Source organism: Sylvia atricapilla, chromosome 3 (genome assembly GCF_009819655.1).
Source record: "Sylvia atricapilla isolate bSylAtr1 chromosome 3, bSylAtr1.pri, whole genome shotgun sequence".
In the NCBI taxonomy this organism is placed as follows: Eukaryota; Metazoa; Chordata; class Aves; order Passeriformes; family Sylviidae; genus Sylvia; species Sylvia atricapilla.
In genome coordinates, this window is record NC_089142.1 from 58,429,607 (window position 1) to 58,456,649 (window position 27,043).

Below are 27,043 nucleotides of genomic sequence, written 5' to 3' on the forward strand. Positions count from 1 at the left end.
CTAGGTACCAGACCATTAGATGCTCCAGTTTTCATTGGCTCAAAAATGAGAGCAGAATGCAGATGATGCTGCCTAAGAGTGGGTCTCCTTCCAGGATTTTTCCATATCACATTTCAAAGGCTTCCAGACAATGGAGATCTTACAGATCTCCAGTTTGTTTTGAAACAATCAAACCTTTTACAAAACTCAAATAGCCTAAATATTGGAATTTTGAGTGAAAAATCAGAACATGAGTGCAAGGGGAGTCCTGGGCTCTTCAGAGACCCACCTTTATTTCCCACAGCTGTGATTAACTCAGAAAACGTATTTCCACTTACAAATTTCCAAAAACTTAACAAACAAAGTTTTAAAAGCTTAAGCTTTAAACACTTAAGACTTTGAGTCATGGGTCACTTCTGTTGAGTCTAATTTCTATGAACAGTGCTTCTCGTTTGGCAGTGTAACAGCAGAGATGGGAAGCAGAGCCAGATGAATCGGACTTAGGCAGTGAGGCAAAAGCACCAACAGCCATCAATAAAAGTATAACAGACACAGCTCTCCTGCTGAAGTGTGAATTAACACAAATCAGTTACTACAAGTAACTAAAAGGCACCTCAGGTAGCTAAAAGTCAGGGCTGTGGCTGTGCAACTGCCTGGTTTGAATGTGTTTGATCAGTCTTTACAGTATCAAGTCCATTAACGAACTATACACCTAGATCATGCAAGTGAAAGGTTCATCTGAGCCCTCATGGCCCAAAGGGTCCAGCAGGAAACAGTCGCAAATCCCAATCCAGAGCAAGATCTCTTAATGGAGCTGCCCCCAGGACTTAGTCTCTTCCCAAGGATGAGTCTGTAGACTAGGGAATTATCATGACATCCACACACACACTCATAATATCTAGCAATATGATAAAGATAATCTACCTAATAGTTCTATTTTTCCATAGTTGTCAGATTCTTATTAATGACACAACACAATTAAGAAACAGATGAACATGAAATAAGAATTATTTTTCTCCTCTGACACTCATTCACAGCCTCCTTAGCCGATGCTTTAGCAAACACTGAATGCCTTTTGATTTCAGTTGAAGTAAACAGAATATAGAGTGCTTAAGTTCTATCCTACATGGCGACGTCTCCAAATTACTGTAAAGACAATATGGGGACAGACCTTGTTTCCAGTGAGAATCCACTGTCAAGAAGTCTTAAAGATAACTTGTTCTTGCAGTTGAATTTTACAATGCCAGTGTAGTTAATTTCACAGTAAGTTCTTCCATTACATTCCCCAGCAATGTAAAGAAATGTTGCTGCTCTACCATACTGTTGTTAGATCAAATCACACAATACAGCTTTATATGGGCTTCCAGCTTTGCTCAGCCCATTTTTAGGGTATCATTTGCCAGTTCCTTACACAAAAGTTAAAACAGCGCTGTTACAGCTATTCTTTACTCAATTTTAATGAACATTAATCTTCAGGCTTAAAAATACACATTTCAAAAAGCTGCTCTCAGGGGTTTAAAATTTTAATTTATTGCACTAATTGATAACTACAGTTAGAGCTGTGTTGTGTGAAAACTCCAGGAATGCCAAACTGAATCTCACTACTTATGTTTTCAGATAAGGTTGGTACCAATTGTAGCTCAATACTTTTAAATTGTGTGAAAAATCACAGTCTTTACTCTTCTAAAGGGAAAACCAGGAGTTTTAAGTTGTCCTAAGAAGAAGCAACAATAGTTTCATGACAAATCCCAGAATGCAGCAGATAATTAATTCAGTACTGGATTCATGAAGCACTACTTACGTCTGTAACCAGATCAAACTACACAAGATATTACTTAAGTTTATTCAAATATATTATGTGCAATAAGTCTAACATTTCCATATCATAGAAAACAGTTTCAGATGCTTCCTCTGGCTGAAATATCAGTTACTGTGATAAATTCAAATACTGTGAATACTGCAAATACTGTAAATACTGTGCTAGTTCTGGCCAAAGAAGCTGGGTGGTTGCCTCTGGACAACATTTGCACTTCTGCAGCTGACCACCACCATGCTGAGATTTATCCTCAATGGTGTGCAGATGAGGAGGATCCTTTTTGAACTTTAGGAAATACTGCTCAGAGAAATCTGACATATTCTATACTCCTGGTCTGTATATGCAGAGATTAATGGGCCTGATTTAAAAAAAGAAACAGTTTCAAAGCCATGTGTTACCTTAGCCAGATGAGTATTGATCCATTTTGTGAAAGTCCGCTTCTGCACTGACTCTTGCTCATCTGAGAATAAAAGGAATTCTTTGATTAGACATCACTGGATACTTTCAGATTTACATGGTGGAAGAGTAAAATTTCCTACTGACAACAAATGCATTCTGCACTTGCCAGAAATAATTCTGTATTTTACTGAGACAGTCGATTTTGTCTCTAAATACTCGTAACAAATATTTCATATTATTACAATAATGTTTTGATACTTGACTATTTGAAGAGTTTCACAGCAAATTTCAAGTCTTAACAAGCTAATGACCAGAACGACAGCACTTAAAATTTAAATGTCAAGATAAATTTGAGTTCCAAATCCATACTATACTCACCCAAGGTCTGAGGACCTGGAATTTTTCTTTACTTTTTTAACTAGAATCCACATCTCTCACAGCCAAGCTGTTTTTATGTAGAAAGTCAGATAGGGACTTACAAAAAAGTACTTGTCAGCGTATGTATTTGAAATTGTTTAGAATGTTGAATTAAAGATTTGAAATTGCATTATCAAACTTATTGGTCGCCTGGGACATCCCACCAGGAAGGAGCCATTAGCTAGTTCAGGCAGTTTCTACACCATTACTTACTACATCCCTTAGTCCTGTCTGGAAGCACTTATCTGGTTTATAGTGAATTTCCCTGACTGTCAGACCGTCCCTGCGGGACAGCTGCCAGATGCACAGACAAAAATAGCTCCTGAATCAGCTCCTCCAGCTTCAGCAGCAAGGGTCACAGCAGTGGAGGGAAGAGCATCACAGCATTGTAACCAATCCACAAAGTCCTGCCCCTTTCTTGTGGGTAATCAGTTTTGATACATTGATTAATTTCACAGCAGAGGTATTCAAGTATTTATGATAGAGATTTTTCTTTTAAAAACAGGAGGAAATATCTATTTCATGGAAAAACAAGTCATGTTATTACCATCATCAGTTCTGAATGAACACCTTCATTTCCCAACAGAAAATTCAAATAAATACAATTGCTGTTTGATGATATTTACTTTTCATAAGAATAAGTGCATATCCCAAAATCTACAGATGGAATATCTAATTTTAGCATGTTAGTGACTTGTGCAGCACTGAACAGCATTTCTCCTATTCCACATCTGTAAATTAAAATGGAATATTCCTTAACACCCATTAAAGTTCTAGAATAGATAACTACTAAGCTTGTATTCCTAACAATAAAATCCCGAATTTACACTCTTGCAATGTTGCCTCACAATTAGGGTACATAGGGACAGAAATTACCACACAAAATTCATAGGTCAGAATGTTATCTTCAGCTGGTCAGTGGCCATATACAGGCTCCCAAAAAATGTTTGTGCATTATAATTCAGGAGTATTTTCTTTATATATAAATACCATCTCACATATAAGAAATACCAGAGGGGAAGAAAGATACCTACACTCATCAGCATCTACTGCTAGATTATCACACTTTATGCCTAAGAAAATAATTTTGCATTCTTTAGTTCCCTTTGATATCATTGGCAGGCAGGATTACATAAGTTTTTAAAATTTATTACATTCTCAGCATCTACTTGTTGCCATCATGGGCAAGTTATGAAAAAATATCACTAAGATACTGCATCATGCTTCATTCCACACTGACTATTTTTGGCAGAGAGGTATCTTAATTTTGCATGTGACAATTGTTTTTACATGCTGAAAAACAGCTTTCTCACTGTATGGTTCCTAACCATGAGTGAAAATGATTCCATAATTTGTAGTTCCAGTGCATCTTGGTGATTCAAGAAACAGCCTTCTGACAAAAACTGGAAATCAGAGAACCAGCCTCCAGCTTCTAAAGAGACACTTTATGAGCAGAAGACACACAGAGTTTCAGTCATACCAACAAACAGTGGAAATAGCCCTTCTAAATACCCTGTTTCAAGGGAATTTATGTGAGCAATATATTCTTTATGAGCCTAACTAGAATTACTAACAATAAAGTTTCCTTGGTTCTAGCATTTATTTTGCATAGGCTTAAAAGGAACAGATTTTACCACTGGAAAATCTATGTCTGAAAATAACACAAGCAGTGCATTGATTTTTTTTTTTTTTTTTAATTCCATTGTAAATACACTTTTTACAAATTTACCTGGAAGCAACTGTGTTATTTTCATTGATTAAATTCTCAGCACAGGTACTGTTTACCTATACCCACAAAACCTGTGTGTCACGCAGTTCCTTATGCTCTCCCCATTGGCAAGGACTGTCAGCTCCGTATTCGCACCACTTACCCTGCTGGCACTGAAAGAATTCAGGAAGCACATTCAGTGACAGGATATTTCTGCCACCAGCACCTTTAGAGTGAGCCATAGGCACTGCTGCTGCTGCTGCTGCTGCTGCTGTGGATGCTGCTGCGGCTTCTACCCCTCTCTCATGTGCAGCTTTTCATTAGAATACAGCCAGAAGTAATTTTTCAACAATTATCTGATTTCTTTCCCTCACTGGAAATGCAGGCCTCTTAGAAAAATCCCTCCACCATCTCTTATCAGAGAATTCACATGAAGCCAAACCTTAAAAACATCCTTGTATGTTCTTGCAGAGATGCAACAGCCCGGCAAAGCCAGCTGTATTGGAAGCAGCAGTTCTGCTGGTCTCACTGCCATCATCCTTCCCCACTGTTTTTCTGTGGAAAGATTTTATTATCTCAGCACCAGCCAATCCGCTAGCAGAAATCTCTGATGTCAAGAGCCTGAATAATTCATCCAGGGACCGCGACAACCCAACTACACTGCTGATATCCTAAAGCAAAAAGATGTGTGCAAAAACTGATGCAGCTTTCTCACCAGTGCTTTTTGTAACAACATAATGCTCAGTAAGTAAAAATGGTTGAAGGGCACAGCTCTTCTTCTCTAGGTTGTCACACATATAAAGGAAAACAGCTTTTAAAAACAACCACTTGGGTTCACTGCATACTCCTGTGAGACAGAGATGTCCTTCAGCTTTGCAACTGAAAGTGGAAGAAATGGTAAGCAATGAATCTGAACAGATATGTAGGCCACTTAGCTTTGAATAATGCATTTGATCTGTTGTACAAAGGGCATGAAACATATGTAAGGATGCTGAGAATTTCTGGAGTGTGCCTAGATCAGCCTAAAACATACTCAAATTTCTGATAATATGTAGTAGTTTCGATTTCATTAAATCAAAGTACCAGAGCACTTGAACAGGTATTTTTTTCTCTGGTAAAATGAATGCAGATATAAAAAATCCTTTGTGGAGATTCAGATGTTGTTCCCCTACAGGGGCCAACTGAGTAATACACACTATTAAAATGAGAATAAAAAGGCTCCCTTTTATTATGCCATTATTGTAAATGTATTGCTACAGAGGCCAAATTCAAATTTCTGTTTCTGTAAAGCACAAAGACTCTGACAATATGATTCTGCATCTGATAGAAATGTTTCAAGAAAGACAGCTTTGATCAAATATCTTCTTTTAATTGGCTGGAAATATCTTCATATTTTTACAAATCCTTTCTCTACTAAAGCATCACCAACAAACTGCTTTTCTACAAGGATTTTTTTGATTAGGCAAAGAAAGACAAACGTAATTGGATATATTTACTATAAAGCATTTAGAGCAAATTATTTGGATCAATGAACACAACCAACAGTCCTCAGACAGTTATGAAGATGCTGATGGAATGTTCATCGTGTGTGCTTTTTCTAATGTCTGCTGTCATGCTGAGAGGTGTGTATGTGCAGTAGCAGATGGCACATCAAGCACCTGGTGCCTGGGGATGGGACAATATAGGGTGGCAAATACTGGGCTCTGCTTCAAGGTAACACAACAAGGAAACTCATGCACAGACTTACAACAGAGTCAAGTTTACACATGTCTAATACAAGCACATGAAAAATGTGAAGATTTATTTTGTTTCTTGCTTTAGTGAAGTTCAAGTTCCTCACAGCTCCTCACTTTCAGTATCCTTTATTTGTTTGGTTTTGATAGTTCTGTGCTAAAAACACCAAAGAGCTTTTTGTCTTATTTTGTTTTCCAGGTTTATGTCATACTGCTAAATCAACCTGGAAGTACAGAAAAGTGTCCCAAAACAGCTGCAATGTTTCCATGCCACATTAAAACACAGCACAGAAAGCAGTGGACAGCACCTCAATAGAAAATTTTGTTTGATGAGCAGTATGGCATACATTTTCAAAAGCTTTCAGTAAGTTATGTTATATAACATTCCCTATCTTGAGTAAGGACAGTTTTAACTTAAAGCAGCTGTGGAAAAGCTTGCAGAGTGAAAGCAATAATGTGGGGACAGTACTTATGTAAAGGGGCAATATTTTAAGCTACATCATTTAATCAACACTTCCATAACAGGTGGATTACCCCAACTAAGGGTACTGCACAGTGGCATTCTTGTCCTTTAAGCCACAAGTTGATGTTTTTTATGGTATAATATCAGGAAAGTTTTGGGTTTAAAAAAAAAAACACAACAAAAATTAAATTTGGTAGTAGCTTCAAAGTATATTTCTTTCTAAGTTTCTAAGTATAATAGTAACTCTATAGACTTTAGGATAAAAGAAAGGATGAAAGCAAAGAGGGGAAAATTGTTTTCAGCAGCCATTGCGACTAAGATGACAAGACTTAGCACTACTGATATAAAGAATGAGAATATATTTTTAAATTCCTCATGCATTTATCAATTTTTTATATTTTAAGGTGAAAGACTGCATTTGTCCAAGTGCAGCTTTCAGATACATGCTTCTACTGAATGTGCTTTATTAGAGACAGTGAGATGGTCCTAGTAACAAACCATTTATTTAATTCCCCAGATTTGGGATCTAGGTCTACACATCACTCATATCCTGCTCCACCACTGAACACCAGTGTGCTCCCCATCAGTTTCTGCAGAAAGAAAATCCATGCACAAGGGCAGAAAGGAGCCGGTCATCCCTGGCCAAATCCCTACTAGAGAAAATGATGGGGATCAGCTTTCTGGGTTTTTTACAATGTACAGGTAACCTCAGTTCAGTCCTTTGAGAGTCAAAGGTTTTATGTCATTTGGAAGAGTGGAAATAGGGAAAACCCACACACATACTGATGGAATAATTACAGGAAACTGAAGTATGGAGAAGCAGGCTCATATCTGCAGCAGCACTGCCTGCTGTGTCACATGCTGCTGCACAGCAACTGGCACATAGCTGAGGACTTTGTGCTCTGTCTGAAATATATTTACAAAATTTGTATTTCAAATTTAAGCAATTCTTATTGATTTTCTACAATTCTAAGAGAGAGTCTAGCTAGCCACTATTTAGAAAGATACAGAGAATGATTCCATTCATCATCCAAAGAAGGTTGCATTTTAAAAAAAATCACATTAAAATGAAGTACAAACTGAACAAATCAATGTGTCCTCTTTTGTTCTCAATCAATTTATTGCAACACAATCAGCAAACAGGCTTCCTGGAAGCACATGTGCACTGTGCAAGCAGATTAAATTTTTGAAATCTGGGAAACAAAAAATTTAGCCAGCACCAGAGAGTGTGTGCTTTAACTCAGGCTGTTGGCTGCACCTCACAGCAGCACTTAGACTGCCACAGCATATGTTTATACTGTGGGACTTGGGAGACTTCCAGTCCTTAAATCTAAGGTAAGGCCCCACTGTGGCCATATTCTCACATGCACAATCACATGTTTCTGAGCCACCCAGACTCACATAATGCTCCACTTTCCTGCACCCCGGTTTTCACAAGAAGGAACAGAGCTTGAACAGAGCACAGTGCAGTGATTTAATCTTGATGCTTAGAAGCCAGGACATGGTCTGGGCATAACTGCACTGCCCCTAATGACTGCTCTTCACTTTGATCGAAAAAGCTTCCTTTCGTGTTTGGAGAAACGAATGAGAACAACATGACTTCTGCAGCAGATTGGAAGATATAGCCAAAATTTTTTTTTTTTTTTTTACTCTGTGCATCATTCCCATCTCCAGTCTTTGCAGTATACTGGCTCCTATTTTGTGTTTTGAGTGACTAAAAATAAAACAAACTGAAATTAAATTGCTATGCACCATATATTGCCTGGATGGGGCTGCATTTTTTCCTCTGCATGTGTAAAAGCAGAATGCATTCATAACTAATCAATGAATGCATTTATGTTTTATGTTTACTGTGTATTTGCCTGCACTACTGCACTACTATTTTCATCTCCACTGACTGCTGTCTTAATTTCCATGTGAAGTAAACATATTACTCAGATATGACTCCCTTCCATAGTATCCACACTCAAATGAATACAGTCAGAAATTAAAACATCACCATTTAGAAAACCATTATAGGCACATTTAATTCATTTTTGAAAAGCAGCACCCTGAAGAGGATATTAGGTAAAATCAGGATACCCAACATTTGAGTTAATCATGTGTAATGATTTCAGCTCTGTCTGAAAGATTCACGATCTGCTGCTCTGCAGGTGTCTGTTCATTCACCCGTTTGGCACAGGGGACAGTGAAATTAAATGTTCAACACACACTTATCTTTTCCTCCACCAATAGGTAAGGAGAAAACAGCCTGATATAACTGATTATATACATATAACTCAACTTGTGATTTTTTCTTATAATTACTTATTTTGCCTTAATTATATACTTAAAGAGATGGTTTGGATGGTGACAAATCAGATAGGAACCTAGAAAACCCAGTAAATGTCATTAATAACTATCCTATGTAGCACTCCTATTTCAATCTATTCATCCTAATAAATAGTCACACCAGTCTAAAAATTTTTTTTCTCCTGAAGACTTCAGTATTTAAAGACACTGATGAGAAATCATCCTCTTATTTAGAAACTTCCTACTACAGTAGCATCTGCAATGATCATAATTTTAAAAAAGGTCCAAAACAAATATTTTGGGGGTTTTGTTACAGCCCATTGCAGTTCTGCAGCTGGTATCATGTTGTCATTTATATGTTCTGCAGCCATTCTTTTTATTGACATGAAAATCTTTTGTGTAATAACCTTTCTGTATTGGTGGTCCACTCCCTTAGAGCTTTCAAAAAATTCGAACTTTAAAAAATAACATGCCGCATTGAAAAGAAGTCTATTTTTTAACAGAAGTCTTAAAGACAAGCAATACTTACATCAAATCATTTGAAGAAAATAATTTAAAGAAAATCTTTTAAAATGTTGATTATAGATCTATAGGTAATCAAGTTCAGTACCAGTGTGTCTACAAGTATCTATTAGTTAGGGCTTTAAGCAGTCATTCTGCAGTCAAGAAAGGTACTTCAAGACCAGTTATACAAAAATAACTATGAGATCAGATTGAAGGCAGCAGATCTCAGAAAGGAAAGCACGAGCTCTGATTCCATCTTTTACACACTGTATGACACTTATATGAACTCTTAAAACAATGGACAGTCTTGCTTTTCTGATGCCAACCTTGTCAGGCAGGAAAATTACTGTAACAGTCATCACTGATTTGCAGTAGATCTGCTAATTTTGTTTGACATTAATCGGACTGCTCATAACATTATGCATTACAGCCTTTGAGACACTGTGCAAAAATATCAGAATTAAATTAGAATTTGAATGTTTAATGTTTCTCTGTCCTAAGACACAGAAACGTAAATGTACTGCAGCAAATGTGCTGCTTGGAGCTAATTTCTACTACCAGTAGTAAAATTATAATTTTTCTAAGTAAATTTATTAGCCGAAAAACAGTGGGAAAAAACTTGATTTGGATATGGAAAAGTTCAGAATCTACTGAAATAAATCAAAACTAATGGAGATATACTGAGCACACATTGTCCAATCTAATAAATCAGGAGATAGAGGTCTTTTGCTGTAGTGGTATTTTTAGTATGTTGCTCATGAATTCAGAATATTCACCAGGTACCAGGGTTAACAATTATATTAAACATTTCTATTTGTTTATAGTAACAAATCTTGTAATAACCCTAATTCAAATAAAAAGAGACTAGAGCAAAACAAAAGAACAGCTCAAAATCAGTAAAAACATAGATATGATAGTAAGGATTAAAGCAATACTAAATTTTGTGGCACCAAATAATATATCCTGCTATGTTCTAAGATCAAAAACAGCACACCAGACAGAAAGGAAGCAATTTGTCCAACAAACATCAGGCAGCACTTTGAGATGCTAACTATCCAACAGTAAGGAATTTTCAAGGAAATCAAATTAGGCAATGTCTTGAATGGAAATAGATTTCTTTGAAAATGATAGTTGCTTTTGAGATCCACATTCTTGTAGTCTCTGTGCTGTCTGTTTTACACAGCACATGAACATCTTAGAAAAATGCAACACTTTGACCACCATATCTGATATAGTCCATTCATAACCAGTGAATTCTTTTAATGAAAGCTGCATGGGATGAACCATTTTAAATTCAACCACTTTTTGTTCTCCAGTTAAATAACCAAGTACCCCACTGAGAACATAAAATGGCCTAAATATTCAAAGTGATACAAACCACAGATCTGTCTATGGTGTTCAGTTCAGCCAGACAAAGGTAAAAGAGGCTGCTAAAACTTCAAGGCAGACTGGTGAGCTACAAAGTGCAATTCTATTAGGATTTGGTTCAGTAAAAACTTCATTCCTACAGACAACTCTATTATGGTAACTAAGTGCTATCTAGGCCTGCAAGACTATGTAATTGTTCAAGCATGGAAAGATAAACAGAGCTAGTAAAGAAAGAACCTGATAAAGTGCTATAGACGGTGAAGAACTACAAACAAGCTTACAACTTAGGGCAAACAATGCTTTAAAAAGTCAGTGGAAATAAAATTACTTTTTGTCAATCTATCTACAAGCTATTGGTGATGCAAAGAGTCTTAATTTTAGATTGGCTGCTCCTTTGCGTTTTTCTTAATGCATAAATGAATAGGCAGGACCTTCAGAGTAACACATTTGGCAAGAAGTAGAGTGCTGGATATCCCTAAAGAAGTCTATCCTAATTTGTCCAAATTACAAGCCTTTTCAAATTCTCACATACACTTGAATTTTAGCACTTAGACTCTCCTACAACCCACCCTCACAGCCTTGATGAAACACTAAGCAGACTGCACACAAACTGTTCCCACAAAGAGTGGTTGAACATGATTCAGCTTGGGGAATACAGAGAAAAAAAAATTAAATTGTTACTGCCCATAACTGCTTCAGCTTCAAATAATCCTGTAGAGAAGCTGCAAGCTCAACGTCGATCCTCATCCCCATGATGGCAGCTGGACGTAGCTCTCTGTTTCAGGCACAGAAAGGACAAAAAGCTGGGTCAGAGGGGGGATTCTAAGGAGGAAAGAATAAATATGAGAATTATCCAGGCAGCACGAACACAGAAGGTGGGAAAAACCTCTGACTGGCATCTGGAAAAGCTAAAGGAACAGGCAGAATCTTCTTGTGCAGTCCTGGAGTTCATGACACATGGAGTTCATTGTCAAGACAACTCAGAAGCTACATATTCCACTTGTAGCCATGTCTGTGCAAACTTTATTTTCTCTTCTACACATATGATAAGACCAGTCTTTAATTACATAACCAAAGAGGTTTTAACTACATGCTCCCTACCATTTTTTGTGCATGAAGGGAAAATTGACAGTTAATAAACTGTGGGGGTTTATTTTTTATTGTTAACAATAATGTTGCTCTCCCTCTCAGGCCTAATGATTAAGCATGTGACTTTACAACTCTTGCACTATTTCTGTAACTATTTATTCTCTTTGTTAGGAAAATACTATGAAAAATAATGGGGGAGGCATTATTAAGTTCACAAAAAAGCCCCTCACAAACCAAGAAAAATCCTTTAAAAAGTTATTGAAGTCCAATGTTTTGAAGAGAAAAACGTCAAAAGAAAGTCTACAATGTGAATGAAGAAAATTCAATCTCCAAGGCCAAGTCTTAGGAATGATGCACTTGATCATACATTGAAAGCAGAGTCTGTTCTCTGAACATCATTCCACCCCAAAGTGCTAGAATAGCTCATAATCAACAACCATGCATGTTCACTTCCAAGTTTCAGCCATTCATATACTACACCAATTTGCTCAATGAAACTACACTGATCTGAACAGAACAACTCCGGCAAAAAAACACCACGGAGATTATTCAAAACTAAAATGTACATGTCTAGGCATTGATTAGTATTTTTAAAGGTGATTTTGCTTTATTCTGTGAAACACCTCAATAAGCAATGTAAGAGTAGGACAAAACAGTGTTGTCCCAACGGTGTTTGCCTTCAACAGTCTCTTCCACAGGAACAAATCATAGATACCCCTGTGCAAGTAACAGAACTTTTGTAGTGAATAGGATAAAAAGCAAATCTGGGGCATTGTGTTAGAATAATGGAGTCCCTCAACTTGTTGATGGGCAGATTGAGTAGAGCCCATACCCTGGGAGAGGGAAAGCAGCCTTCTGCCAACTTACATCCCACTCAAGAGAAATTTAGCTTCAAAGTCCAGTGGAAGAGTTGGAAAGGAAGAGGTTGCCATGAAGTGAAAGACAGTGGTGGTCTGCAAGCAAATAATTGTTCTCATTCCTAACAGCCAGGGGCAAGTGAGAGTTAACTAATGCATGAGCATTTATGATACCTGTGCCTGCCATTTAGACAGAAGTGAGCTGCTAACTTTGCTTTCGGACAATCATTTTTTGAAAGGTCTACTAGGTCTTATACTCTTATATTGGTTTCTTTTTATATTTTTTCTTGGTAGCAAAAATTAGTTTCTTTATAATTTATTTAAACATAACCATGATCATTCCTGCCCTAATACTGCAACATGGAAACTAATGAGAATTTTGCCAGTGAAAGAAACAAGCACTTGTCACTAAGATTACACTTCAGATGGCCATTATTTCTCATCTGAAATACAGAAGCACACTTTTTAAGTTTGTTTTATAGCATATATATTTGTAAGGAGGAAATATTTCCTTGGAATGCAAAATGTTTTGCTCTTACTGCTGAATAAACTCCTGCACTTAGCACCTCCTAGCTAAATTTTTTTCAGAAGCAATGTTTTTGCAAGAAGCCTGAAAATCTTAAGATGTACTGGGTTCACCAAGTCTACAACTGATCACAGGAAGAATTTATTTATGTTCCCCTGTGGGAAAACCATTGTAATTAAACTGACTGGGTCTTGATTTTGACAGATATATTCCTCTATATAAGAAATAGCAGAAAAAGGTATTTCCTCAAAGGAAATTTTACATGTACTGGACATCCAAAAATATATTAAAATGGTGCGAGAAAGAAGAGATAATGAGCATATTCAGAGCAGGTTTTTCAATAAAGAAAACTGAACCAAAACATCAACAACCATCAAAACAATGAAAAACATTTGACAAAATGCATAAAGACAGTAATATCTCAAATTTGCCCAGGAACCATGCTGTGACTAAACACTGTTGGCATTTAATATATTCCTTGTCAAACTCAGCAGTTCTTATTTACATGTTTAATCAAAAAAGTCTTCAAGGCTTCATCACAGCTTTTATATAAGTGGATGACTGCAGACTATCTCCAGGGCCATCTGAAACCCAGTGAAGGGAAACTCCACTCTAGTGAAAGAAATTATAGGCTAATGATAGTGATAGAACTCACTCTGGAGTTTTTATTAAAAATTCCAATACTATGTCACTAGCACACAGGTAGGCAGCAACGAGCAATGTGAATATTTCACACAGAGGGCATTCGGGGAACAGAATCCATGCCATGCATCACTTGCCCTGTAGGAGAAGCTAAGGTATAGGGTGTGGTTCCACCTGGGGCAGAAATGGTTTCAGGGGAACCTATTTGCAGCTCCCTAGCAGCTATAGGGAGAAGATGGAGCTGTGTTCTTCAGCAGCGTGGTTGGAAATAAGACTCAATGGGCAGAGGGCAAAACAAGAAATGTCTCAGGAGTGGGAATGCGTTGTTTCTCAGAGGACTGTAGGGCAGTGGATCAGGTCACCTGTAATCTCTGATAATGGATATAGATCCTGAAAACCTGGTCTCAGCTGGTTCCAGCTGGCCAATCTGGAAGTTGAAAACCAGACCTCTTTCCCACTTAAATTTTCCTATCAGCCTATGAAATATATCCTCCTGACAATGAGATAATGAAAATCACACTTTGTAAATAACTAGTTAGAGTAAAACCCAGAGAAGTTCATTGAGTAGATCAGATAGCTACACAATAACTAGAAAAAAACTATATAAGCATGCTGCTTTCAGGAGACTTACTCATCCCATACTGGCATAAGCAGTTAAGAGATTGCTCACTCATCCATAATGAAAAGCAGAGTACTCACAAGGGCACACATTTAGAAAGTTTCTCTTGAGAGTGATATTTATTGAATCTCAGAAGTTTGAAATTTCTCAGGTCCATGTAATTTTTCTCATAGCACAAAGCCCCAAAATTATCTGAATACTTCTCACTGCCAGGAATTTCAGTGCTTGATCTCCAGCCCTCGAACAGATAAACCTGACAGGTACATTCCAGAACCCACAAAACTTCACTCTTAGTAGTTAAGAAAGCAACAAGAATACTGGTCTCAAACAGCACCTGTAAGATAATTGTATTTTGATTTGCCACAAATTGTTAGGAAAGAATCCTTCATCATAATCCAATTCATAATCAATGAGAAAAATACAGTATGAATGCACTTTCAAATACCAAAAACCTCACTTCCTTCAGCTCATTCACACCTTACACCAGAGAGTGAACATCAGGAGAAGCTCTTCAAGGTAAATATACATTTTTAAAGATTTTGTCTGTATTTATTCCAGTTGCCCTGACACAACTCCTCTGCAGAACAGGAAGGCATGCAATATACGGAACTAAATAGAAAGAAACTCCTTAACACAACTTCTAGACTCTAATTTCATTTTATTCATCTAGAACAGTATGAAAGTAGGCTCCCTTAAACTAACAGTCTAATCCAAAGATGAACTGAAATCAATACTGACATAGCTTGTGTTCATTTCACTTTTCAAATATCTTTCTAATAGTCATGCTGGGCAAGTCTGTGCTGATTGCTATCAATGGCAGTGACGAGGCAGCTAATTACAAGTGCAGCAGGCATTAGCAATCGGTATGATAACATATTCCAACAGGCACAACTTGCTGTGTGTATCCCCAGACACAGAAACAGTAACCTCATGAATTATGAGAATACTGTAGACAGGAAGAATCCCGTGTTGTACGATTTCCATGTATATGTGGGGCAAGAAAAACAGTGGAGCACATGAATGTTCATCGTGGAGGTAAAATTTCTTCCCTAATTCACTGTGAGCCTCTTAAATTTGAGATGAATTACAAACTCTTGAGTTTTTCATTTTTATCTAAATTGCTCTCCTTCACAAGAAAATTGTAACAGAATTGTATTTGTTTAATCCTCATAGTCCTCAAATAGAAGAGATGTGAGCACATATCCCAACTCGTATGGCTGCAATAACTCCCTACTTTCCCAAGCCTTGATTCATGAGGAAAGGGCAAGGATCAGAGAAAATAAAAGATATCATTCAGTTGACTTCTTGTCTAGGTGATAAATCCCCAGGAGTCTGGGACAAAAATCCTGCACTTACAGAACCAAAGAATGGTTTGGGTTGGAAGGGGCCATAATGACCACCTTGTCCCAACTTCCCTGAGCAGGGACCCCTTCCACTAGACCAGATTTTTCAGAGCTCCATCCAACCTGGCCTTGAACACTTCCAGGGATGAGGCATCCACAACTTCTCTGGGCAACCTGTTCCAGTCCCTCACCATCCTCACTGTAAAGAATTTCTTCTTAATATCTAGTCAAAATCTACTCTCTTTCAGTCTAAAGCCATTCCCGTTTTTCCTGTCACCTGCCCTGTCTCTCTCCAGGTCTCTTGTATCCCCTCTTTACGTACTGGAAGGTGCTAAAAAGTCTACCTGGAAACTTCTTCTCTCCAAGCTGAACAGCTCCAACTCTCTTAACCCATCTTCACAGCAGAGGTGTTCCAGCCCTCTGATCAATGTGGTGGCCTCATCTGGACTTTCTCCAACAGGACCACATTTTTCTTGTTGTGGGGCCCTAGAGCTGAATGCAGCATTCTGGGCAGGGTGTCACAAGGGCACATTTCTTTTGATGCAGCTCAGGGTACAGTTTCAGGATACCTTTAACTTAGTTACAAATTTTACTGCAGACTCACAACTTTCTTGCTTTCTTTACTTCACTCTCAGTAGAGGCAACAGAAAGTGTTTATTACTTTGTAATATATTTAACTGCCCTCACTTAGCATGAACAATATTATTACTGAACCACGAAAAATTCAGTGTTCTGTGAGAAGCATGCATCTTCTATGAAATAACCAGAAACATTCATTAACTTAAAAGTGATGCTAAATGCACTGAAACTAACTTCCATATTTACTTTATCAACAAGTCATCTTTTAAATGAAAGGATTAAATACTAGCCTTCAGTTAGCAGTACAAAATCCCTTCTAAATTTTATACATATTACATAAATATGGGGTAAAAACAACTAAGTAAAACTTTGTTAAAACGATTATCGAGAAAACATAATTATTGAGAAAACAAAACATCTTGGTATGCTGTTAGTAGGCTCTTTTTCATAATGTGTAGATATATGTTTCTTCCTTTTGTTATTAATTACCATAGTATGAAAAAGAAAAAAAGGGAAAAAAAGTTGTAAATCTAACCCATATACGGTGTTTGTTTGGCACAACTATTGCTTTATTCAGTACATTTAGCATGTATATCTTCCTTTTCTATGTCATTGTTTCATGACATACCTGATGCTACCTTCTAGAAAGCCTAAAATCTCATGGCCTGATTGTGATTTCACACTGAGTCATTCCACTGACATCATCAGGGCTGCATGAGAACAAATCAGAGCATGAGGAGAACCACAGTGAGATGAGCATATTGGGGTCTACATTCAGCTGTAAAGTCAGTCTAAATGAAAGGAAAAATAGACCACAAAGATTTATACTTCGCCATTCCTAATCAACTTTTTCACTTTGATCTTCCCTATGATGCTTCCATTGTGTTCTCCAAATAGCAAAATAAATCAAAAAAATCAAAATAATAATAATGATAATAATAATAATAATCATCATCATCATCATCATCATCATCATCGTGAGAACCCACACAGTATCTACATTTCAGAGTCAGTAAATAAAACCCCTGAGGACTCCTAAGAACAGCTGTCAGTTTTCTCTAAAAGTAACCAAATATCAAACAGCAAAACATGGAGGACTGTGCTGCAGATCAGATTATGACAATAATGACAATGAACCTAGTGAAAGGTTTTAACTGCAGTTCATCAAAAATCACCACCCTAAAATATTTCCTTATTAAAAGTTTCAAATTCAAAACACGTCAAGATCTGGGGGTTTAGGCAAAGTATGTTAACAGTTAAGGTACATTATACTAAATCTGCCTGCCCAACCTGAAGTACAGACCCTGTACCAAGTCAGAGCAGCAACTGTGGCTTCCAAAGTTTCCCATCCTTTCTGCTCCTACAGCAGTAGCCATTATCCTAACTCCACAGAGGAAGTAGCAGCTCCAGCTTGGGTTTTCAGGGCTCTGGCACAGGCAAAGGGAGCAGCACAGTGGTGACCTTGTTCCTGTACCGCAACGTGCTGCTTTTATTTTAAGTATGCCAACTGCACTCCTATTAAATGCACAACATTCTCAAGAGGTGTTAAAAAAGCACTAGTTGTATCTGCTAGTGCAGAAGGATGAAATGGAAACAGAAAGGGCAGTACAAGAGCTGAAATTCATATCCTGTTAGAAATAGAGCTGCATGACCATATGCTGCAACTGAGAAGCAACTGTGGTGTTGGCTCATGAACACAACAAGTGACCCTAATTACAACACCAATAGTATTTCCTACCAGGCTGCAGCAACTGATAAAACTCATTCTCAACTGAACCTGCAATACAGGAACAACATTTGCCTCTTATTCTCCTTGTGAAATGAAGGGGAGAAATATCTGTAAACATTTATTCAAACAAATGAAAAAGTAATTTGTCCAGTGCCTCTGCTGGTTTGGATAAGAATGTGTACCTGGCCTATCAATTAGCTCCAGTGAAGATAACAAATTGGTTTCTTTCAGGTAAAAAAGCAAAGTTTGTGCCCTAAGAGGTCAGATGCCCATTCTTCTTTGTGTATGTCCACTGAAGAAGAAGAAGTCTCACACCACTTAGAATTAATATATAAATATTTAAATACCTACATAAGATCAGAAAAATAAAATATTTGTGTTGTCATGCAATATTATCAGTTCTGGTATTAAGTTTTGTTAATTTTCCTTTAACTGTTGTTTTGCCAAGAAAAACAAGATAAAAAATTGTTATAGCACTTAGATATTACTGACCAGCATGAAACCATGTCCCAGGAAAAAATCCCGTTAACAAAGAAATCTATTACTGTATTTCTACCACCTCTAAACTTTGCTACTTTTTTTTTATTTTTTTTATTTTTTATTTATTATCACTGTTGTTACTAGGTGGTCAAACATCCTTCACTCCTGAAGAGAAACTGTACTCTAGACAAGGAACACACGTGAAGAAATTCATTTTAATGAGATCTAGTAAATCCTCCTAGAAGCAACAGATTTGCAGCACAGGGGCTGAGCATGGGGCCCAGGGTCCAGGCATAACATCACAGAGAGTGCAACAAGGAGCCAATGGTGAAAGTGGCTGGACTTGGCAGCAGGGCTGGAAAAAGGAGAGGCACTGGGGAGAGGTGGGAGCCAGCCCCAAGAGGGATCAAACACTGTCAACCTCCTCCAGGACGTCTGAACAGCAATATCTGGATTCCTTCCCACCAGTTCAATACTGTGTTTCACACCATGCTTATACAAACTCTTTCCATATCGATTTGGGTACCATATTCCAACGATGACAATGCCTGCATTTAAAGACTACACCTCTTAATTTTGAATTAGTTCCCCAGTCTGGGAAAGCAATACTTTGTATCTATCATAGAATGGAAAAATTAAATGCTCTCAGGTCAACAAACAAGCCCAAACAAGTCACAGCATAGCTGAAATACTTCACTCAGCAGCTTAATGGGACATAATGTTCACTGCATAACAACAAACTGTTTAATGTTTTTCAGCTCACTTTGTTATACCCTTGGCAATGATGTTTGACTATGATATTCTTTCATACCAGGAAACTAGAAAACTGTAATGGAAATGATTATGTTGCTACAACCTCGCATCTTGATCTATGCCTCAAAAACTGATAGCTGCCTATCACAGTATTTTCTAAATTTTTTGACAAAGGAGTAATACTTCCTGAAAGACACTGAAGGTTTGAATTCCTTGATCAAAGTCCAAGAAGCCTTTACAAACTTCAGTCGGCACAGCTTGTGTCCTATCTGGAGAGAATAACATTGAAATGCAGGGGAAAACTCAGTTTCCCATTGCTATTCTAGAGTAGTCCAAACTTGCTGGTCAACTTTTCCTACAAAGAAGAAGAGTATCAAAGAGCAATTCTGAAAGCAAGTATCTGCAGATAGCCTAAAGACCACTTGTCATAAAGGTTAAGAAAAAAGTAGGCCCTCTAGGCTCCCAGCAGATGGAGGAAAACTCTGTCGTGCTCATAGTGTAAAATAAAATTACTACATCAGTAGTTCTGCAGTTAACCACTACTGAAGTATTAACACAATTAGTACAAAAATAATTAATGAAACTATTCAAGAGGTTTGACTAAAAGCATCACCTGAGTGACCCATTTCAGAGAACAGATAACCAAAACCCTAAGTTTTCAGATCAGCCCCATTTACTCATTGTGAGGCCTGATGAGTATAACACAAGCAGTCCAAAGTGTGATGGAACTTCCCTGTCTGATAATCAGCTTAAATGATAGCTTCTGCAGAAAAGTTCACATCTGAGGCAAAGTGAATGAGGGAAGTTTCTTAAATTCTCCCCTGCAGGGTCCAAACCAGAGCCTGTTACATTCTCATGATAAACAGTTTTGTCAGGATATGATATAAGCAACTACTCCCCTCAATGGTGATTTTTAATTTTTTTTAAAATTATATTAGCATCTAATTTTTAAACCTTCCTCTTCGGCCATGAAAGCCAGAAGAAAATATAGTATTTTATTTTAGTATTTTGCTAATAATTGAATCCCAGAAGCATCAAATATTATGAGCTGACCATTCTGTGACCAAAGGCTGACAATGGCCTTTTAAGTACACGATTATGGCAGACATTCTAGAGCTAAAAAGAAATGACATAAATATGAAGACCCTTATCTGAACACCTTCCAAACTACACTAGCTCTTGCCTCAATGGTAATTGCACTTTTCATTATAATTTGTCTTTCAGTGCTTTGAAGCATCTTAGCCCAGTTCTCTTCAACATCTTCATAAGTGACTTGGACACAGGACTCAAAGGAATACTAAGTAAGTTTGCCACGGATACTAAATCAGAAGGAGCTCTTGACTGCCTTGAAGGCAGAGAGGCCCTTTAGAGAGAACTCAACAAATTAAAGGGCTCGGCAATCACCAACTGTACAGAATTTAACAAGGAGAACTGACAGATCCTGCATCTGGGACAGGGCAACCCTGAATGTAGGTACAGACTGGGAAATGAGGGCTGGAGTGCAGCACCATGGAAAGGGACCTGGGGGTCCTGGTCAGTGGCAAGTTGAACATGAGCCAGCAGTGCCCTGGCAGCCAGGAGGGCCAACCCTGTCCTGGGGGGCATCAGGCACAGCATCACAGCCAGGCAAGGGAGGGGATTGTCCCTCTCTGCTCTGCACTGGGGCAGCCTCACCTCAAGTGCCGGGGGCAATTTTGGGTGCCACAATATAAAAAAGACATTAAACTGTTAGAGAGCATCCAAAGGACGGAAACAAAGATGGTGAAGGGTCTTGAGGGGAAGCTGGTTTATTCAGCCTGGAGGAGACTGAGGGGAGATCTCATTGCAGTTACAACTTCCTCATGAAGGGAAGAGGAGAGGCAGATGCTGATCTCTCCTCTGTGTTGACCAGTGACAGGACCCAAGGGAATGGCCTGAAGTTGTTTCAGGGGTGGTTTAGCTTAGATTTTAGGAAAAGACTCTAGACCCAGAGGATGGCTGAGCACTGGAACAGGCTCCCCAGGGCAGTGGTCATGGCACCAAGCCTGTTTGAGTTCAAGAAATGTTTGGACAATGCTCTCAGGCACATGGTGTGACTCTTGGGGCTGTCCTATTGCAGGCCAAAAGCTGGACTTCAGTGATTCTCATGGGTCCCTTCCAACTCAGAATATTCTATGATTCTATCAGTAAAATCAGTGAAAATAAATGTGATATTGGACCCCCTATCCTCAAGCTATTTTGATAAAAGTAAACCAGCTGGTAGGTTCTAAAGGCATAAAGTAAATTATTAATGAAAAATCTTCATGCAACTCCTCTCAAGACTATTTTTTGTTTTCACTCATATATGTCCCAGATAATGAATATCAGAGAGTAAGAATAAGCATTCTGCACAGTACAGCATTCTTCACAACCTGACTCCTCTTAAGCTGCATAATTTATTGTATTTCTACCATATCCATACACATTCCATTGTACACACAATCAGAAGTGTTTGAGGTCCATTACCTGTTCTCACATCAATCTATTTCTAGATTTTAGACAACTGATCTCTCTTTGGTTTAGCATACATAAGCAACCAAGCCACAGAGAAATAACCAAATTTGGGACTTTGGACTATACACACATCTCAGAAATAGTGGTGCCTTCCAAAAATATATATCAAAGATTAGGTTTTCTAGACCTAGAGAACCAGGAATAAATTCAAGTGTGTTTTGAATATCTCATATGTTAAAAAATAAATACACAGAAGTACAGGTATGTCTATGGATTTACATGCTTGTACAAAGTGTACGTGTCAATTTTTACTTGAATGTGTACTACAAAGACTATGATGAGGCCATGAGATTTATGCTTCAGGGAATAAAAACTTTTCAGAATCATTAGGTTAGGCTTTCTGTACCAGCAGATCTGCAAAGAAGTGCTCTGCATGGAACGCAAAATCAGAAGTTAATCAGGTAACATCACTTTATTCTTTTCCCAGACGTAGCACCATAAAGCAAGGGACATGAAAAGGGATAGGGCAAGGGTAGCGACAGGGAGAGCAGTGTGGATAAGGAGATCAGGGAGGAAGTGTTTAATTCTGCAACTTCCCCTGAGTGCTCTGCTGAGACTTTGCAGAGTGCAGGCCCAGCCAGGCATCATTAGTGCTTGACTCAAGCTGCAAGATAATCCTGTGTGCAAAAGCCTCAGTCATTTCTAGGACACCAACCTACTGTAATATGCTCTTTAGTGGCCTTAATACAGTATGCTTAGCTTAGTGGAGTGCCTAGAGAAAACCCCCATTTCCAGTTCATATTTATCATTTTAGGATGCTGTTTAGCATTACACCCTAGCAACACAGAAATTTGGTTGGTGCCACACGGACACAGACAAAATACAGAGTGCCTGCTCAGAAGGTTCCCCTCTGTCTTTGACACAGGAGCTGAAATCATAAATTGCACGTGTACAACAATACAAGGTAGCCCCTCAGTGCTCTGCTCAAGGGAAATGGAGCAATGCTGACATACCCCGACTGAGGTTATTTCCATCCTTATGTAGGTCCTTGCATTAGGTAAAGCATAATGCAATCAATGTTGGAAAAACACACAGAAAATGAGGAGGGTGGAGAGCAAACACAGAAATGCATTAACACCTGTTTACCAGGAGTTGCACAAATTACAGCTTATTTCTTTTAAATTACACTAAAGCCCAAGCAATAAATACATAACATAGCATTTTAAATAACCCACAATGACTAAATCATTATGAATACAGCCTTCAAAGTAAATTTTAACAGGAGGTTTTGCAAATGTTTGAAAACACATAGAATTCTGCCTAGATGAAACAGACTTGGACAAGGGAAAAGTTAGTATGTTTGCCTTTATGTATTTTTTTAAAATCTAATTCAAAATTTCTGGATATCTTTTATCCCCCTGCACCAGAAAATAGCAGAGCTTTGCAGCTTAAAAATGTGTTAAAAATTAATTCTGAAAAGATTAACTGAGTAACATTAACTGAATATGAAAAATTATCTATCTGGCACTAAGTCTCAGCCAAGTTGGATGATATCCACAGGTTTTGGGTGTGTGCTCTTACAAAAACCAGCAAAAGAATAAACAAACAGACAATTCCTTCAGCAATTAAAAGTACTTAAGCTTTCACACAGAAACAGGGAATGTAAAATGATGGGGTTTAGTACAGTTTTGGAAGTAAAAGCAAGCAGAATCCTAACATGCTGTCACATCCAATCAAGGTCAAAACCAGTCTGTCTTCCTGGTGAATCAATATAATACTGCATAAAGACAATGAGAGGCAGAGGATAATAAAAAACTTCAGCATTTTAATGCTAGCATGGAGTGTATGATAGGACATGGTATGTACCTTCATTTTTAACTATTAAAGAAGCAAAAGAATCTCAGCTGTGTCAAACTGGACAGAAGGTGCTCCTAACTTCTGAAAATGAGGCCACTTTTATTTAGGTACAAAAATATGGATACCTCTCTAGAGATCCAAGCTAAAAATGTAACCTTTAAAAACTAAGTATTGAGGTATATACAAGCCAAAAGTGTTGCATCTGGGCATAGTAACCTTGAAACTATCCCATGATTACCCGAGTGGCAAGTGCACCTACAAAATGAACTGTTTGATTACAGCCCCTCTTCATCCCCAACAGAAAATAGCATTTTAGATAAGAATAATAAAATATGACAGTGTCTGTGCCAGTGCCCCTGGAAAATACCCTTCAGCTCACATGCACATGTTCATGCATGTATAGATGAATGCTCAAGCAATGTAAGTGTACACATCACGTGCACACATTAATTTGTGGGACTATTTTAGTGACCATTTCAGTGCTAACAATACTTAATAGTCAACATTTAACTGCTGGGGGGGAAAAAAAGATACACATATTAAAAAAAAGAGCATTCTAAATCTGCATTTGAAAACGTAGTTTCCTGTACAAAGAATAAAACCAGAACAGATAAATGTGTGTCAGCTTTTGTCAGACTCTGCCTCAGCAGTCAGATTCTACCACCAAATGAGAACTGAGAGCCAGGATAAGCCTTGTAAACCTGGCTGTGAGCCTGAATAGAGGGTTTCCCCAAACGCCATCTGAGTCATCCCACCAGCTGTTCCTAGATGTTCAATTTGCCACTTGGCTGAAATGATCCTCCTTTTCCTCACTGATTGCTCTTACCAACTGAGATCTGGTCCCTGCACCATCTTATGCTGTCTGAGGTTTCTCCAGCTTGACCTCAATTTTCTTTAGGGCCATGTCCTGTTGGGCCTTTTTTTTGATTCCCCACATGGCTCAGAAATTCGCCATCATCTCTTCAGTGACAGGGTATTTCCACATGTCCTTAATTCCTCACCACAAACCTCGGGTCAGACTTTTGAATCCATCTCACTGGAAGCAAGTGCATACATCTCTAACTGTATTTCTCAGTCACTGCTTTTTCACAGAGTAAGAATTCCTCCACCAACCTTCTTACAGGGCTTCCCTGAGACAAAGTTTCAATTACCATTACTTTAATACATTTATGTTTGTATATGGTTTGCTCGGTGGGGCTTGTGTCACTGAATCTACAAGTTATAACAACCTTTCATCAACAATTTAATGTAGACATAGATCACATAAGATTTTCAACTGAAAATCCCATTTTTGTCCTGATAAAAAAATCATACTTTGAATTCACTTCTTGATTAATACACATATCTCCTTGCATTAATTTCTGGATGTTGATGTAGAAGGATGTGCCCCCAAAAGTGCTGAAGAAACATATGGGGAAGTTACAAACTTCAATACTGTTTTACATGAAAGAATTTTTCTTTTCAAATTCTACTGACAAGAATTTTTTTAAAAACTGTAATTTACAAATGAAAATTTGTTTGATAATTATAATTAAAGATTTGGATTAATTAATAACAGTTTGCTTTCTAGAGGAAATAACTCGGTTTTCAAATTCCCCTGAGCAATACACACATTGTGTTGACAGTATTATAAAGAAAATCTGGAGAAACACAAATGACTTGGTAATGAGTCCAAAAAAACAGAATAGTAGAAAAGTGTTATCAAAGAACAGCACTATACAAGCAGCAATCTACAGACTTGGAACCATAAATTACTGACTTTACCTTTTCCTGATGTTTTGTATGAAACAGTGTGTTGATAGATTGAATTTTTTAAAATGTAAACATGCAGAAACACTACCATTCATAGCTAATTCACTGTAAAAAATGCTGCTTATCAGAATGAGAGTCCCACCTCTTATTATCATGTTATCACTTAAAATGAGACTTTGGATAATATCCTTTGGATATTATGTAGGCTCAGACTTTTCAGGATTATAACTTCTGAGTTTATATGACTGTTAAATAATCATCTGTGACTTTATCAGAGTGGTAGGACCCTCGTGTAGCAGTTGTCAAACCACTCCTCCATCCCATCCTCCAGAAAAATTTGAGAGACCTCAGAAGCGCTGTCCAAGAGCATCTACTGAATTCTCACCTTTGCCAGGATTCCAAAGATTTTTAGAACAGCCTCAACAGTTTTCCCTAAGAGTTTTGCCTGTGCCTACCAGGGCATCCATACCATGGACATGTGGCCAAGAGCGTCAGTGAAAGTGCAACCAGATCCCAGATATTATTTTCTAGTAATGTATATGGTATGTTTAAAAAAAAACCCAACAAAAACAAAAACAAACAAACAAACAAACAAAAACAAAAAAAACCAAAACAAAACAAAAACAAAAAAAACCAAAACAAAACAAAAACACACACACACAAAAAAAACCAAAACCCAAAAAAAAAAACAAAACCCAAAAAAACCCCCAAAAAACCACCACAACAAACAAACAAAAAGAAACGGTGATATTTATATTTCCACTTTTCTGAGTAAAAGGTAGGCTGGATTTTGCCGGATAAACAGTGTGCATCATTCTTCTTGCCAGCTGGATGACAGACACATGCACTCTGCAGGTAAGGGGAGCATCCTGAAGAATAAGCCAATCTTTCTATTTCAGGGCAGATCAGAACCAGGGCAGGCTGATTTGGCAGGGTCATGCAGGTCAAACAGGCACCCTTATAAATAACTGCTGATTAAGCAGAGACTGCTACAAGCAGTCTGACAAGCTACAGCAAGGAAAGTACTGCACCAAAATGAGCTGAACTGAAGCACAAATGAGGTCAGATGTAGAAAAGGTGACTATCATCCAAAATTGTGAAGGAAGTGTACATTCTGCACTTCCAGTATTTTCAAAGCATTTAAGGTGGAAGAAGGAAAGTTCTTTGATGGAAGTTCTACAATGTTCTAGTTGCAGTCAAATGAAGAGAGTGTGTTAGTTCCTCATGGCTACAACTAAGCTTCTCAGAAAAGATATTTAGCTCAAGTCATGTGGCTGCAGTATGGAATTTTTTTTTAATAATTTATTCTGCACTATCATCCTTATCTTCACATCATCCTAAAATACCAAAGATATTCTTTCTTCCCCTACGGACAATCCATGCACCTATAAAAACCCACCTACCCTTTTGCATTTTCTTCCTGCAATTCACTGTGTTCTCTAACGGATGTAGAGTGCATCTAATAAAATAATTTTCTTCAGTAATCTCCTCAAAAATATGATTTCCTCAATTGATACCTTTTTGGTATTTTGCCAACTTTTAAATAAAAATAAAAAAATTAAAACCGCTAACAAACAAGGCTCTCCACAAATCTTTTGAATTGTCAATGGCTTCTACACTACCTTTTATGACAATCTCTTCTTTCATATAGTTTACTTAACTTGCT

General features: G+C 37.7%; 1 protein-coding gene across 1 annotated transcript in view; it reads right to left on the reverse strand.

Moving 5' to 3' along the window:
• Positions 1 to 27,043, reverse strand: part of SYNE1 (spectrin repeat containing nuclear envelope protein 1) — a 286,213-nt gene that overhangs the window by 241,959 nt on the left and 17,211 nt on the right. The window contains exon 2 of the mRNA XM_066315491.1: positions 2,194 to 2,255. Coding sequence (XP_066171588.1) covers positions 2,194 to 2,255 — 62 coding nt within the window. The remainder of the gene's footprint in view (positions 1 to 2,193; positions 2,256 to 27,043) is intronic.